The 13664-nt window shown below is 52.1% G+C and overlaps 4 protein-coding genes across 4 annotated transcripts; 3 read left to right on the top strand and 1 right to left on the bottom strand.

Annotated features, from left to right (window-relative positions):
• Positions 1 to 1683: 1683 nt before the first annotated feature.
• On the top strand, positions 1684 to 3790 carry COL26b_003757 (uncharacterized protein; the record flags this gene model as incomplete). The annotated part of the gene is made up of 3 exons (XM_053176648.1): positions 1684 to 3138; positions 3188 to 3326; positions 3390 to 3790. The coding sequence occupies 3 exons, from the start codon at positions 1684 to 1686 to the stop codon at positions 3788 to 3790; spliced, it is 1995 nt and encodes a 664-aa protein (XP_053039507.1).
• A 2124-nt stretch (positions 3791 to 5914) lies between these two features.
• COL26b_003756 (uncharacterized protein) lies at positions 5915 to 8169 on the top strand (the record flags this gene model as incomplete). Its single annotated transcript, XM_053176647.1, has 2 exons — positions 5915 to 6449; positions 6572 to 8169. 2 exons carry the CDS (start codon positions 5915 to 5917, stop codon positions 8167 to 8169), a joined length of 2133 nt encoding a protein of 710 aa, XP_053039506.1.
• Positions 8170 to 9600: 1431 nt separating this feature from the next.
• On the top strand, positions 9601 to 10027 carry COL26b_003755 (uncharacterized protein; the record flags this gene model as incomplete). The annotated part of the gene is made up of 2 exons (XM_053176646.1): positions 9601 to 9673; positions 9738 to 10027. 2 exons carry the CDS (start codon positions 9601 to 9603, stop codon positions 10025 to 10027), a joined length of 363 nt encoding a protein of 120 aa, XP_053039505.1.
• A 2031-nt stretch (positions 10028 to 12058) lies between these two features.
• COL26b_003754 (uncharacterized protein) lies at positions 12059 to 13561 on the bottom strand (the record flags this gene model as incomplete). The annotated part of the gene is made up of 1 exon (XM_053176645.1): positions 12059 to 13561. One exon carries the CDS (start codon positions 13559 to 13561, stop codon positions 12059 to 12061), a length of 1503 nt encoding a protein of 500 aa, XP_053039504.1.
• Between the last annotated feature and the right edge of the window lie 103 nt (positions 13562 to 13664).

Here is a 13664-nt window from a genome sequence, read left to right as displayed (position 1 = left end):
CGCAGTACGCCGCCTAACCCGGCCTGCTTCACCGCTGTTAGGTGCCTACCCTTGTAAAGTCCTTTCTTCCTTCTTCAGCTTAGAATAGTCAATCGACGGCACCTCTACGTTGAACAAGCCTAGGGGCCAGCCCCTTACACCCTAAAACAAATAAGTGCATTGGGCTTGAGACAGGAGAACCTCTCTGAATCCAGTGTGGATTTCAGTCGTCAATTCGCTACTTCACTTGCAGTCTTATTTGTCTGAAATGCTTGGCATTAGTGTCCAATAATGTGCTAATGTCATGTTAGAAACGGGAATTTTCAGTGCGCCAATAGGGAGCTTACCGTGATGAGATTAGGTGTCATGTAAGCCGTTTCATCTTAATGCCTGCCCCGATCAGCGCATCTCCGGGGCGGAAGCGATGTGTTTTCCGAGAGCGAGCAAACGAGAGGTCTCCCGTCAATTGTATCTTTGTTGACCCAGAAGCTGATGGCATTTTGCTTTTTCATGGTCATATGTAATCACGGTAGAACGCGCTCACTAGACACCATTTGTGCGTTGACCAGGATTAACTTACGGCTGTCAGCCAACATCGATAACCTTGAAACGTTATTTCAACCTGAACCGCGTTCACTCAGCCCATGGCATGTACGCACCTCGATCCGGCCTTTTTGCGGACTTTTTGATCCCCGATGAGCAGCAGCGGCGGCAGACAGTCCGTCAACGTAGTATCCATTGGATTTGCTGGGTGGAGATTCTCGTAAAGACCTGCAAGATCCCGAGCTGTTCAGCGGTCACAACGCTCCTTTTCCCCAAAACTCATGCTTGGCATCGAATACGGGACACGGGATCATCACACCATCATCGTGCTGGGCAGAAATCTTCCACAAAGCACGATTCGAACTCCTTTTCGAGCCATGTTCTCGTCAGATCTCAGGACCAAGAGTCTGGGGAGAACCCTCTAAACAGGAAACAGGCCCACCGAACTAGCTATGCTTGCTTATGCACCCCTGTAATTGAGTGCCTCTAGGCGCTTCGAATTGGGGAGGTGGATACCCCATCAGGAGAAGTCCACCACACGGAAAACGAGGAGAAGAAGCGTCTAGACCATCTGGGGATTTGGGGAACCCGAACAGGCGTTGGTCAGGTGGCTGTGGTCTCGGAAAGATGAGTAAACCTGCGAGCGCCCCCTGAAGCGCCAGCAAACACTGCACACAAACAGAAGCGCAATTTCCCACCAGGCGGATCTCAGGACCCCTGCGTTGGGCACGTCAAGTGGTTGCGGATAGAGTTGTTTTTCACTCTATTCTTTGGACTGCTCGTCCGGTCTTTAGTCGTACGGCAGGGAAACTAGAGCCGAATTGAGTTTATTGAAACGTCACGTCCTGGACTGCCAAGAATTACTAGAGAAAGAAGAAGCTTGACATTGGATCGATTTGGGGTTGAGATGTTTGCCAAGACTTGACCTCCTTTCGGAGGCCTTCCCTGACGTCCGCAGAAGTTGCGCCGTGAGGACATCTGGAGACTAGAAAACTAGAGCGTGCTCCTAGGATATGGCTTTCTATGCGGCCTCTTCACTTGTTCTTGCTCTGGTTGACTCCTCTTCGAGACCATTTCCGTTCTTTGCGCATCCTTTTTCCCTCGTTATGTTCTGAGAACACACGCATTCTTTTCTATCTACAATTTCCCAACTGGAGCAACATGTTTGCCTCTTCCATTCTTTTGCTGTCGTCCCTGGTGGCCAGCGCCCTTGGCGCGTCCCGGACTTCTCCCCCCTCCGGCGCCCTTGTGGTCGCCAAGTCTGGTGGTCAGTACAGCACCATTCAGAAGGCTGTTGATGCTGCCAAATCTGGTAGCGTCATCTTCATTCAGCCTGGTACATACAACGAACAGGTCTTGATTCCTGCCTCCGTTGGCGCCCTTACGATCTACGGCTCCACGTCCAACGACCAGGACTACTCCAAGAACACCGTCACTATCACCAACAGCCTAGGCGCTGACCAGGCCGGTAACAATGACGCCTCCGGTACCCTCCGAGCCAAGAACGACAACCTCAAGGTCTACAACATCAACATCGTCAACTCCCGTGGTAAGGGCATCCAGGCCATTGCCTTAAGTGCCTACGGCAACCAGCAAGGATACTACGGCATCCAAGCCAAGGGCTACCAAGACACTGTCCTCTCCAACCAGGGCAAGCACTACTTCCACGGCTCTTACATCGAGGGTGCCACCGACTTCATCTTCGGCCAGAAGGCCATCGCCTGGTTCGAGTCTTGCACACTCGCCATCTCCGGCAAGGGGTACATCACCGCCTCCGGCCGTGACTCCACGAGCAACCCGTCGTGGTACGTCATCAACAAGTCCACAGTCAAGGCCCTCTCGGGAGTCGGCGATGGTCAGACATATCTCGGCCGTCCCTGGCGCACCTTCGCCCGTGTCGTCTTCCAGAACAGCAACCTCGGCTCCGTCGTCAACTCTGCGGGATGGATCAAGTGGGGAGACAACCCGACCGACAACGTCGACTACAGCGAGTACGCCAACACGGGCAAGGGCGCGGAGGGCACACGCGCAAGCTTCTCCAAGAAGCGCAGCTCTGCCGTCAAGTTTGGTGACATTCTCGGTTCCACCTCCTGGATTGATTCGTCTTACACCAGCGGCGCCAAGTCTGCCGCCGTCGCTGTCTCCGCCGAGGTTTCCGCGCCCGCTGTTGTCGCCGATGCCGTTGCCCAGGCTACACCCACAACACTCTCCACCGTTGTCAAGGCTGCTGCCACACCTGCTGCCGTTGCCGCCGCCGCCGATGATTGCAGTGGTACCCCTGACGGCTTCGCTTCTCTGAACGGTGGCACCACAGGTGGCAAGGGCGGCGAGGTTGTCGTTGTCAAGACCCAGGCCGATCTCGAGAAGTATGCTGGCTCCACGGGCAAGTATGTGATCAAGGTTTCTGGAAAGATCACGATCACCCCCAAGGGCAAGGAGGTCAAGGTTTCTTCCGACAAGACCATCGTTGGTATCGGTGCCACTGCCGAGATTGACCAGGGTGGTTTCAACATCCAGAACCAGCGCAACATCATCTTCCGTAACCTCAAGATCGGCAACACGTACGTTGAGGGTGATGATGAGGGCAAGACTCAGGACTTTGACGGCATTCAGATGGTAAGACGACTTCATCTCATGAAGGGTTAAGATACTAACTCATGAACAGGATAACTGCACCAACATCTGGATTGACCACGTCCACCTTGAGAAGGGCGGTGACGGTCTCATCGACAGCCGCAAGGACACAACATTTCTCACCGTCTCCTGGACCATCCTTCGCAACCACAACAAGGCTTTTGGCATTGGTAAGACCCGTCCATCTCTTCATCATCTCCCTCGAGTACCGTCGCTAACCCAGATCCATCTAGGCTGGACCGACAACGTCAGTGCCCAGGTGACCATCCACCACAACTACTTCGACCAGACCAAGCAGCGCAACCCCTCCGTCGACAACGTCAAGAACGCCCATCTCTACAACAACTACCTCGTTGGCCAGACCTCCTACGGCCACTACGCCCGTGGCAAGACCGAGATGGTCATGGAGAACTGCTACTTTGAGAAGGTCAAGAACCCGATCCAGGCCGACAGCACTGCCAAGCTCAGTGCTACCGGAAACGTCTTCAAGAGCACCAGCGGCACCACGGCTAAGAATGCTGGCACTGTCTTCGACCCCAAGACCTTCTACCACTACAAAGTCGATGCGGCCAATGATGTGCCGAGCATCGTTTCCAAGGGTGCTGGTCGTCAGGCTAGTATTTGCGCTGCTTAAGCATCGGGAGTATGAGTCGGGAAGAGCAGCCCGCTTGTCATCAGGCGTCACGACATAAGTAACGTTTTGAAGAGGAAGTTGGGAATTCTATGTATTTACTTTTTGAGGCACACCGCCGTTGATTACGTGTATATATACGCGCTGGAGCCGTTCATATTGAATAAGAACATTGGCATCGTGACGAAGGACCCATTTGCTTTTTTGAGCTACCCTCTGAAAACGGTCGTCACATTGTTGGCAAAATTCTCTTGAGACATGATGTTTTTGCAGCGGTCGTGGCATTTTCTGTCCCACAAAGACATCCGAGAGCCGCGTACCAGTAATCCAGGCGTGTGACATTGACTCACTGGAATGTTGTTGACCCGAATACGGAAATGCGTTTGATGCAGATCATTTGAAGAAACTGAAAGTTTCGGACCTTCTCGGCGCAACCGACAGTCTTACTCGGTGGAAGATGGAAAAATAACATCTTTCGGTCTCATCAGTCATGACTGAACCGATGCTGATTTGGTGAACTGATTAACCCCGCAGGCCTCTTGCTTGTCCAATGATATCTCATCTTCCAATATCGCAAACATACGCTTCACGGCAGTGGTTCCAGGCAAGATAAAAGGCTCCTCTTTCCCTTTATCACGTCCCATCCTGATCGTCATCAAAAACCTGCCAGGTTCCATTCGATCTCTCAAGATGTCTTCCAAATTGTCACAGCTGCTCATGCTACTCTTTGTGACACAATCTTTCCCCCAGCAGCAGTTTGCAAAGCCCCGTGTATGGGACTATCTCGGATGCGTCTCCCTCACCGAGTCAGACTTCAACAACAACTTCCTAGGACTCTCGGTCAGCAACGTCATGACTCCGAGCATGTGCGAGACCAACTGCAGGATATCAGGAACGAAATTTGCCGTCTTGTTTGATGGCGCTCGATGCTCGTGCAGCAGACGTGGGTCTGACGATCCTCCATTCGTCGTGCAGCCTGAAGCGTCATGTAACGCAACTTGCAATGGCAACGATCAGACTACTTGCGGCGGTCCTGACGGCGATGGACTGTATACGGCTTATGTGAGAATCAAATGTCCCGCGTCGACATGAATCACTTCTCGCTCTGTTGGGCCCGGTCCATCGGTGTCGCCGATTGTCTTTTCGACGATGCAAACCATCTCGGTGGCCTGCCTGCCGCACCATCAATAAGATTGCCCGCCGAGTCTCCAGGGTTCTCAACGGGCCCGTTATGCAGCTTTCGAGTCAGACGTTAGGCAATATTTCCAACATTTGTCATGGCCAAAAGGGTTTGCATCTCAAGTCATCACTTGTAGATCATTTACATATTGGTATGGTGTAGGGTTTTGTTTTAGGAAGAATCGAGAGGTTTGAGAATGGTGGTATTTGTCAATCACCCTCTCGGCATTCATCGTGCATATGCAGCATACGCATCAAGCTAGCAACATACGTTCAATTCCACTCAGCTGGGTCTTTCTGCACTGTGAGTACCCAAGAGGAAATGATGGACATCGAATGCAGGGTATGCTGTATGCTATCACGCGGACGAGTGTTGGTTGTGTGGACTCCAACCGTTTTGGGAGCCACACAGAAGCCAGCCCAAAAGATTTGTCAAACAGCCTGGCCTAAACTTTGAAGAGCCAAGCTCTTGGTTGTGAAGGCTGGATAACGTCCTCTTTCAGCTTTTTCAAGCCGTCTGTTTCCTAGACGCTAACCTCAATAATGAACAGTCACCTGTAAAATGGCAGCTTGGAGTTGCTGTTGCTCATTGGTCCAAGAAAGCTAAGCCTGGCTATGGATCCTTTCGGAGACATTTGTCATTATTGATTCAATTCTGATTGGTCGGAGTCGGGCTCAGTTGGATAGAATATTGACAGGCTACTAGTTGCCTTATCGCCCCCATTCAAGACGACAACCACCATCTCGAAGGAGACATCGAATCTTGAGAACAAGCGTCACAGACAGTGCATTTGAATAAGGCTATCAAACACGATGATGAAAAAAGATGAAGTTCAAGCATATATTCCGGAGACCTCCTCCATGGATGGAGAAATCCTTCGTCTCAAGCGAGCATTGATGTCCGACAACGACAAAGCACACTCCTGCGAGCATTGCAAGATCGTGACAATGGCGCCTCTTCCCCCTCCCAAGATAAGTCGAGTTAACTCTGTGGATGTTGAGTTCTTCCGGCTCGATACAACCGTGGAAGAAATAAGGAGCATGTCCGGCCGAAGGTGTACTCTCTGGACTGTCATCCAAGACCAGCTGACAAGCATCGAAGCAGAGGCAAAGTCTCAAAAGAAACAAAGAATCAACGCTTACGACTTGGACGACTATCACGAGAATAAGATAGAAGCGCATGAAGAGAAACTTGCTGCTTCTGTCGACGCGTCTGAAGCGAACGAGTATCCCCGCTTGCGGAAACGCCTCTTTTGGGATCATGGCGAAGTTCTCGGTGACAAGGAAGAGTTTCCTGTGGGCCAGAATAATTGCGTCCGGGTGACCATGGGATATTCTGCTATCAATGACTTCAAGGACAGAAACGTCATTGTGTACATCGGAATGTTGATCCCCAAAGGATTCCCCGAGACTGCGAGTCCCGATCGCGAAGAAGTCGAACTGGTGCAATATTCGACGAGGTTCCTCGCTCTTTACCTCCCAGGTAAGCCACTTTCTGGGAATTGACACCAAATGTTTCAATGCTAAGCTGGACTCAAGGTCATTTCAACAACGCTTCCCGAACCATTGTTGGCTCTCCTGTCAATTTGAATCCAGAGAGTCCAGCTTCGATGGATCTCATCCGCAAGTGGCTGAGCAACTGCGACATGAATCATAAATGTGGAATAATGGATCTACCAGATTCCATGCCTTCTCTGGTCATCGACGTATCAGACCCTGGTCGCAGTCGACTGTTGCGGGTGCCTGAGAACATGAGAGAGCGCTACATCGCACTGTCCTACTGCTGGGGAGGTGTCTCTCAAGCTATCATATTGAGAACTGGGAACATGTCTGATTTGACCTCTTCCATCGACCCGCAAAAGCTAGACCCAACTATTCGGGACAGCATAACCGTTACCAGGGAGCTCGGATTCAAATTCCTGTGGATCGACGCACTATGTATCATTCAAGACGAGTACGACGATAAGGTGAAGGAACTGAGAAGAATGGGTGATATTTATCAGAACGCCACGTTCACAATCGTTGCTTCCGCAGCGAAGGATGTCAAGGAAGGGTTCCTCGGAAAGCGGGCTCCGACCTATGAAACAACTGGAAACCCAGATGGGCAAGTCCAACCGGTATTCGAAGTTCAGGCCGAAGTTGATGAACCCACTGGCCACGAACAACAGACGATGATACTCATACCGGACAAGCTGGATGAAATGGAGCCCTGGTATGAGAGGGCTTGGACCCTTCAAGAATTGCTCTTTTCCCGACGCCGACTTCAGTACCGCGCCCGGCAGACGACGTGGATATGCCATTGCTCCGAGTCATTGGTCGAAGACTGCGACGGTTGGATCGGGGGCATGGGGAACACTTACATCAATTACTCTGATCAATACCTCTTCCGAGGGCTCATGGCTTTGCTGCGGGGTGGCGAAAGCGCTCCCCTAAAGACTGATATTCTGTCGCATTGGTACGACCTTGTGGAGGTGTACTCTGGACGAAAGCTATCTCATCGAGCCGACCGCTTCCCTGCCATATCTGGCATAGCGAGAGAATTCGCGGCTCTGTTGGAAGATGAATATATTTGTGGCTTGTGGAGGTCTGACTTGGCAAGGGGACTGATGTGGTTCCCTACATTGATGGAAGGCGACGCTGTGCTTGGTTACAAGGCTGGGCCATCGTGGAGCTGGGCGTCTTTCGAAGGCCGAGCGAGCTGGATGCAGCAAAGGCACACCCACTGGCGCCAAAATCAAGACTTTGAGATTCTAGGCGACGACATTCAGCCTGTGTCCGACATCGAGCCGTTCGGCGAGGTCAAAGTCGCTAAGCTTCATCTTCGAGGTCTGGTCAAGAGCATCCCCATACCTTCGGCAGACGAGAATGGATTCATACAAAGCGAGGTGAGAGACCAGATCGTATCGATTGGGTTCGATTATCCCAACGACGACAGGCTCCAACTAGATTGCGGGCTGACCCTCGAATTGCTGGTGGTCGTTGACTCTGGTGATCTTGGTGTGGAAGGCCTTGTGCTCATGGAGGAAGGGGAGAATCGTTACTCTCGCGTTGGCTTGTTTGAGATGGATAGCATTTGGCCGGTGAAATCTTCACATCGATGGGAGGAGGAACACACTCGCGGGAAGAAATCACTAAAAGAGCACCAAGCACGGTTGAGAAGTCTCTGGAGCGAAGAGAGTATCAGGGAGATCGTCCTCATCTAATTTGAACTTGCATTTATTATTTATTCACTGATGAAGAATGATGTTAGAAATGATTACTGTTTGAGGAGGTCGCTTTTGCTCTCCCGTTAATAGCGGAGACCAAGAGCGAGGTGATACGGGGACGTCGTCCTGCCACGTTGGCTAAAGCTAGGGTGTTGAAATTGAAAGGTAAAATAGACTTTGAGCATTTTCAGCGTTGGGACCGGCGCATTGGTATGGAAGTAACGTCAGCTTCCCACCGGACATTGACGCCGCCGGCAGGTCCCGCAACATAAGCAACAGACTGGTTCTAGAACACTTGTTCACTTCAAATCCGAACTAGTGGATTCATCTCTTCCTGGGCCGGCCACATGACTGACTTGTCTTCATCCCGGGGGAAATGGATGAACTATAATAAGCTTTCGTGTGAACCATGATAAGCTTTGGTGTGATCTATTATAAGCTTTTGCTAAGCTTTTGTGCGTCTCAGCAAGATGGCGCTCGCCGGAACAACAAGTATTATTAATTGCACTATGTATGAATGCATAGACAGGCAGGCAGGGCAGCGTGAACGGATCTGTGTTTGCAGTCTGTGGCAGGTATTCGTACAGAGGTTTGCTATCCAGGCAGTACAAGAAATCCATCCGGGTAGTACCCACCTTTCCGACTAATGTCAAAATCTCCGTGGCTTAGCTAGGACCCTGAATCTGGGAGTGTTCCAGCTCCCACAGGCCATTTCCATGGAGATAAAAAGATCGATCTCGCCACCGTAGACCAAATGAATGCCTGCAGCTCAACATGAAGAACCAGAATAAGAGAGGGTACTGCGCATAGATCGCGTTGTTGGTATTGAAAGCAGCAGTAGCCTCATTTGAATCGTCAGTCGCTCCGGGGGTTTGAATGTCTTTTCGGATGAACGGCAACGACTTGGTTGAAAGCGATGAACTCTATTGTCTCCAACAGTTGCTAGTCTGTCTCACCATGTGCAGCAGGAATCCAGTCGACTACCAGCTACCGCGGCTTCCACGACTTCCACGGCTTCCATTCATTTTCTAATGTCAAGGCCAATCATCAACTCGGGCTTTACCGACACAGCCTGCGCGACGACGCACAGCTCACCTCAGCCCTGCAAATGAAGCTGTCTAAACCTTGTTTTAATTAATTATCGTTCTCTTCATTTCAAACCCGTGTCAACTTGCTTAGCACAGACCAAAGACGGATGTCGCATCGAGAGACTTTCCCCTCTGGGACTTTTTCCCCCGAGGGAGGATATCGTGAAAGTATCCGTGTGGGAACTTATGGGATGGTGACCAGTCAAGACCATCTTTCTGACTACTTAAGGAAGCGCCAAGTCCCTCAGGATCAGAGTGGTAGCCATCAGCCCTCAGTTCTTCAATCCAAAAACCCACATTCTTTCTCTCAACCGTCTCCAACCTCCGTCAATCGCTCACAATGAAGCCCACTTCCATCGTTTTCCTCGCGACAGCAACGCTAGTCGCTTCTTCGGCCCTGCCCAAGGATCTGAGTGCGTAGCAAAAGCCGTCCCTTGAGTTTTCGCTCGCGTCTGCTGACCTTACCAACCCCCTCAGCCGAGAGACAGGCACCGAAGTGCAAGATTTTCCAGATCTTCAAGTCGCCGGATGCCACATCGGGTGGCGCTCCCAAGTTCGTGGGCACGCCGCAGTGCTGTTGCATAAACGAGCAGTGCCACGTCGTCGACCGAGATGACGGCATCAACACCTCGGCGGATCTCAACGCGAATCTGGCGGGAGACTTCAGAATCATTGATGCCCGCAGCGCCGACAAGGGGAAGATTGGGTCTAACGACATTCGTGGTTCTACCTACACAGTCGGAGCACAGGGAGGTTGCACCAAGTAAAATAGGGAACCCCGACGGTCGTGCTGGGTCGATGGCATAGCGGTTAGTTGAAGGATGCGTGTCCTGGCATATAGACAATAGAATGCTGTTCTATCTTGTTTCAACTGTGGCGAAATAAATTCCCAATACTTCAGGCGTGCTCGGGGGAAACCGAGCCTAAAGCCTTTCGATAAAGGACGCTGACTTGCCTCTCATACGCAATACGTCTACTAGGGGTTGGTAGCGGTGAGCAAGTATGCATGCTCATCAAATAAATGAGAAGGTGATGAAGCAGCACGTTACAGCTTTAGCCAATGATGTGACGATGACTGAGGCACGGCTTTTCGAATACTGTCCCAATCTCGCTAGGTACAGCTACACCATCACACTAGTATTATGGTAACGGACATGTAATACCATGCATCTTTCTCATTATCTAAGCACATTCAAGCTTCAGTGGAAGGTATCGAAAGGTATAAGAACGCCATCGAAACCTAGAAAGGAACGACAACCGGCAAAATGTTCGTCAAATATGTTCAGCGTTCCAAACCAGGAGGGAAAGAGCTCAGTCCGCACCCTAGCACTTGGGAATGCCTCAAGAACTACATGTAGCCACATTAAATGTCTCAGAGCCGTTTTCGGCCACTCATTGAATTCCCCTGACTGAATAATCATCAGAAAGGACGGCTGGACGCGGCCAAGCGCTAGGAACTGCCTCATCACACCACACTCTTGATTGCCACGTATCACTTCCCCAGAACTAGCCGCGGTGAATGTTGGAACTAGAGCTGAACAACTTGAGCGATAGACAGAATTGCTCTGGGTTTTCAGTAATGACTTCTCCCTAGCCTATTAGGTTTTATACTCCTGGAGCCTGTTACCCAAACTCATTGTGAACTTCGATAAGTGTCAAACATGCATATGGGCCATTCCTTGGTCCTCAAGTCTCCTCACTCCTAAGTGTGATCTCTTATAAAAAGGCGGGCGCGAAGAGTTTCAAGCCTGACAAGACAATCCGGTCTTTGTGGCCTTGGTCTTTCAATTCAGTCCGCAATTGAATTTCTCATCAGTTTGGATGGACATAAACGCACCACAAGCTGATTATGCAAGCTCTCGTTATGAGGTGGACTATCCATCCAGAGCATTTTTCCACCCTCTTCCTTTGTTCATTACTTGATGGGATAAGCGAGGGACAAGTTCTGCACCTTCATTCTTGCCACGAGCCTACCACAGCCATTCACAGGTGTCACAGAAAGGCATCAAAAAGCCCACCCATTACTAAAAAAAAAAAAAAAAGAACCCATACAGCCATCACAAAGCATCATTGTCCGCAGCACACGCATTTATTGCGCCGCGTGAACTGGAAGTCTCTAAGACTTCTCCATTTTATGTCCCTAATCTGGGACAAAAGCATACTTAAGCACAGCCTCTCAATAATCCGAGATGTTGCTCAACCAAAACGCAAATCCGGCGCCGGCGACTATAGATGAGCGCAGCTCCAGCGCTTGACCTCATACTTCGCTCACATCCTTGCGCAGTCCGTAGCTCATCAGCTCAGTCCACACAGAGCATAGATAGCACTGCCTGTTGTCGTCCATCATTTGGATCTGTATATACGTAGGGATAACCGATAAATCTTGGAGCATGTATCTGATGGGAGGACTTGGTACGTAGTAGATGCCTGGAGAGCGGGTGCTCTGGTACCAGAATTTACCCCAGCATAGCCGCATCCAGTCTGTTCATAGTACGCACAGGCACAATCATGACAATGGTGTAATTTGGTTCGTAACATTGTTTCAGGAGGCATACTGCCTTAATATGTACCGAATTACTCAGCAGGTGGCCAGTTTCAACAACCTGTGGCTGTCACCACACTTCATGTCCGCTTCACTTGACTAACATAAAAGGGTGTTTCCAGACTCATCAAATACATGAGATATCATTCAAACGCTATCTTCTAGCTCATCATGGAGCATTCTTTTGTAAGTCCCGCTTCAGTACAATACATCAGTACATCGTCTCATCCACCTTTCCGTTCCCGCTTCGCCCTCTTTACAACTTGGAGAACACCGTCGGCACGGCGCCGCCCATCTCGACGAGGGTGCTCTTATTCCGTACCCAGGCCTCCAGACCCTTGCGTCCGTTCTCGACACCAACACCGCTCTGCTTCCATCCACCAACAGCCATCTCCGCGGGCGACTCGCCCCACGTGTTGATCCACGTAATACCAGCCTCGAGCTGTGAAATCACCTTGTGGCACTCGTCGACATCTCTGCCGAACACGCCCGCGGCGAGACCCAGCTCCGTCGTGTTGGCGCGACGCACCGCCTCATCGACACTGTCGTATGTCAACACGCACATGACGGGCCCGAAGATCTCCTCCTTGACGATCGTCATCTCGTCGGTGCAGTCGGTGAAGACGGACGGCTGGATCCAGTGGCCGCTCTTGTACGCCGACGGCAGGCCCTTGGGCTGGCTCGTGCCGCCGACCAGTAGCGTCGCCTTGTCCTCCATGACGCCCTTGCGGACGTACGCCTGCACCTTCTCAAGGTGCGTCTTGCTGTTGAGCGGGCCAAAGTTGGTCGCGGGGTCGAAGAGGTCGCCCGCGCGGACGTACTGGATCTTCTCGAGCACGGCGCGCTCGAAATCGGCCTTCATGGCCTTGGGGATGAAGACGCGCGTGCCGTTGGTGCAGACCTGGCCGGAGCTGTAGAAGTTGGCGAGCATGGCGCCGTCGACGGCTTGCTCGACGTCCGCGTCCGGGAGGACGATGACGGGGCTCTTGCCGCCGAGCTCCATGGTCACGTACTTCATGCCGCCCGCGGCGGAGCCGGCGACCTTCTTGCCGGTGCTGACCTGGCCGGTGAAGCTGACCTTGGCGATGTCGGGGTGCGTGGTGAGGGCGGCGCCGACGTCGCCCGCGCCGTAGACGACGTTGAAAACGCCGTCAGGGACGCCGGCCTCCCTGTAGATGGAGGCGAGGTACTCGGCGTGGAGCGGGGTGAACTCGCTGGGCTTGTAGACCATGCAGTTGCCGGCGGCCAGGCATGGCGCGGACTTCCAGAGGGCGATCTGGATGGGGTAGTTCCAGGCGCCGATGCCCGCGCAGACGCCGAGGGGCTCCTTGGTGGTGTAGACCCAGGCGGAGTTCCTCAGGCGGAAGGACTCGCCGTTGAGGCCGCCGCTGGCGACGAGGTTGGCGAAGTACTCGAGGACATCGGCGCCGGTCACGACGTCGACGTACTGAGTCTCTGAGAAGGCCTTGCCGGTGTCGAGGGTCTCGATCTTGGCCAGGTCGTCGTTGCGCTCGCGGAGGAGGGCGACGGCCTTGAGCAGGATGCGAGAGCGCTCAATGGGGGGCGTACTGGACCATGAGAGGAAGGCAGCCTTTGCGGCATCGACGGCAGCGTTGATGCCGGAGGATGAGGTGGTGTGGATGGTACAGACGGGCTTCGCCGTGGCAGGATCGATGGACTGGAAGGTGCCTGGGGATTCCGAGTCGGGTTGGGGCTTCCCCGCATAGAAAGCGTGACGGTCCTGCTCCTGTGGTGCCATTTTTGAGTGATATGGGGGAATAAGGTGCTGCAACTGAAACTTCACTAACAGAAAGACACAAAAGAAGAAGGAATGAGAGGCTGATGGATGGGGATGATTGGGT

Source organism: Colletotrichum chrysophilum (genome assembly GCF_026319265.1).
Source record: "Colletotrichum chrysophilum strain AFK26 chromosome Unknown scaffold_21, whole genome shotgun sequence".
NCBI classification, from domain to species: Eukaryota; Fungi; Ascomycota; class Sordariomycetes; order Glomerellales; family Glomerellaceae; genus Colletotrichum; species Colletotrichum chrysophilum.
The sequence above is the reverse complement of the archived record's forward strand: the minus strand, read 5'-3'. Positions and strand labels throughout refer to the sequence as shown.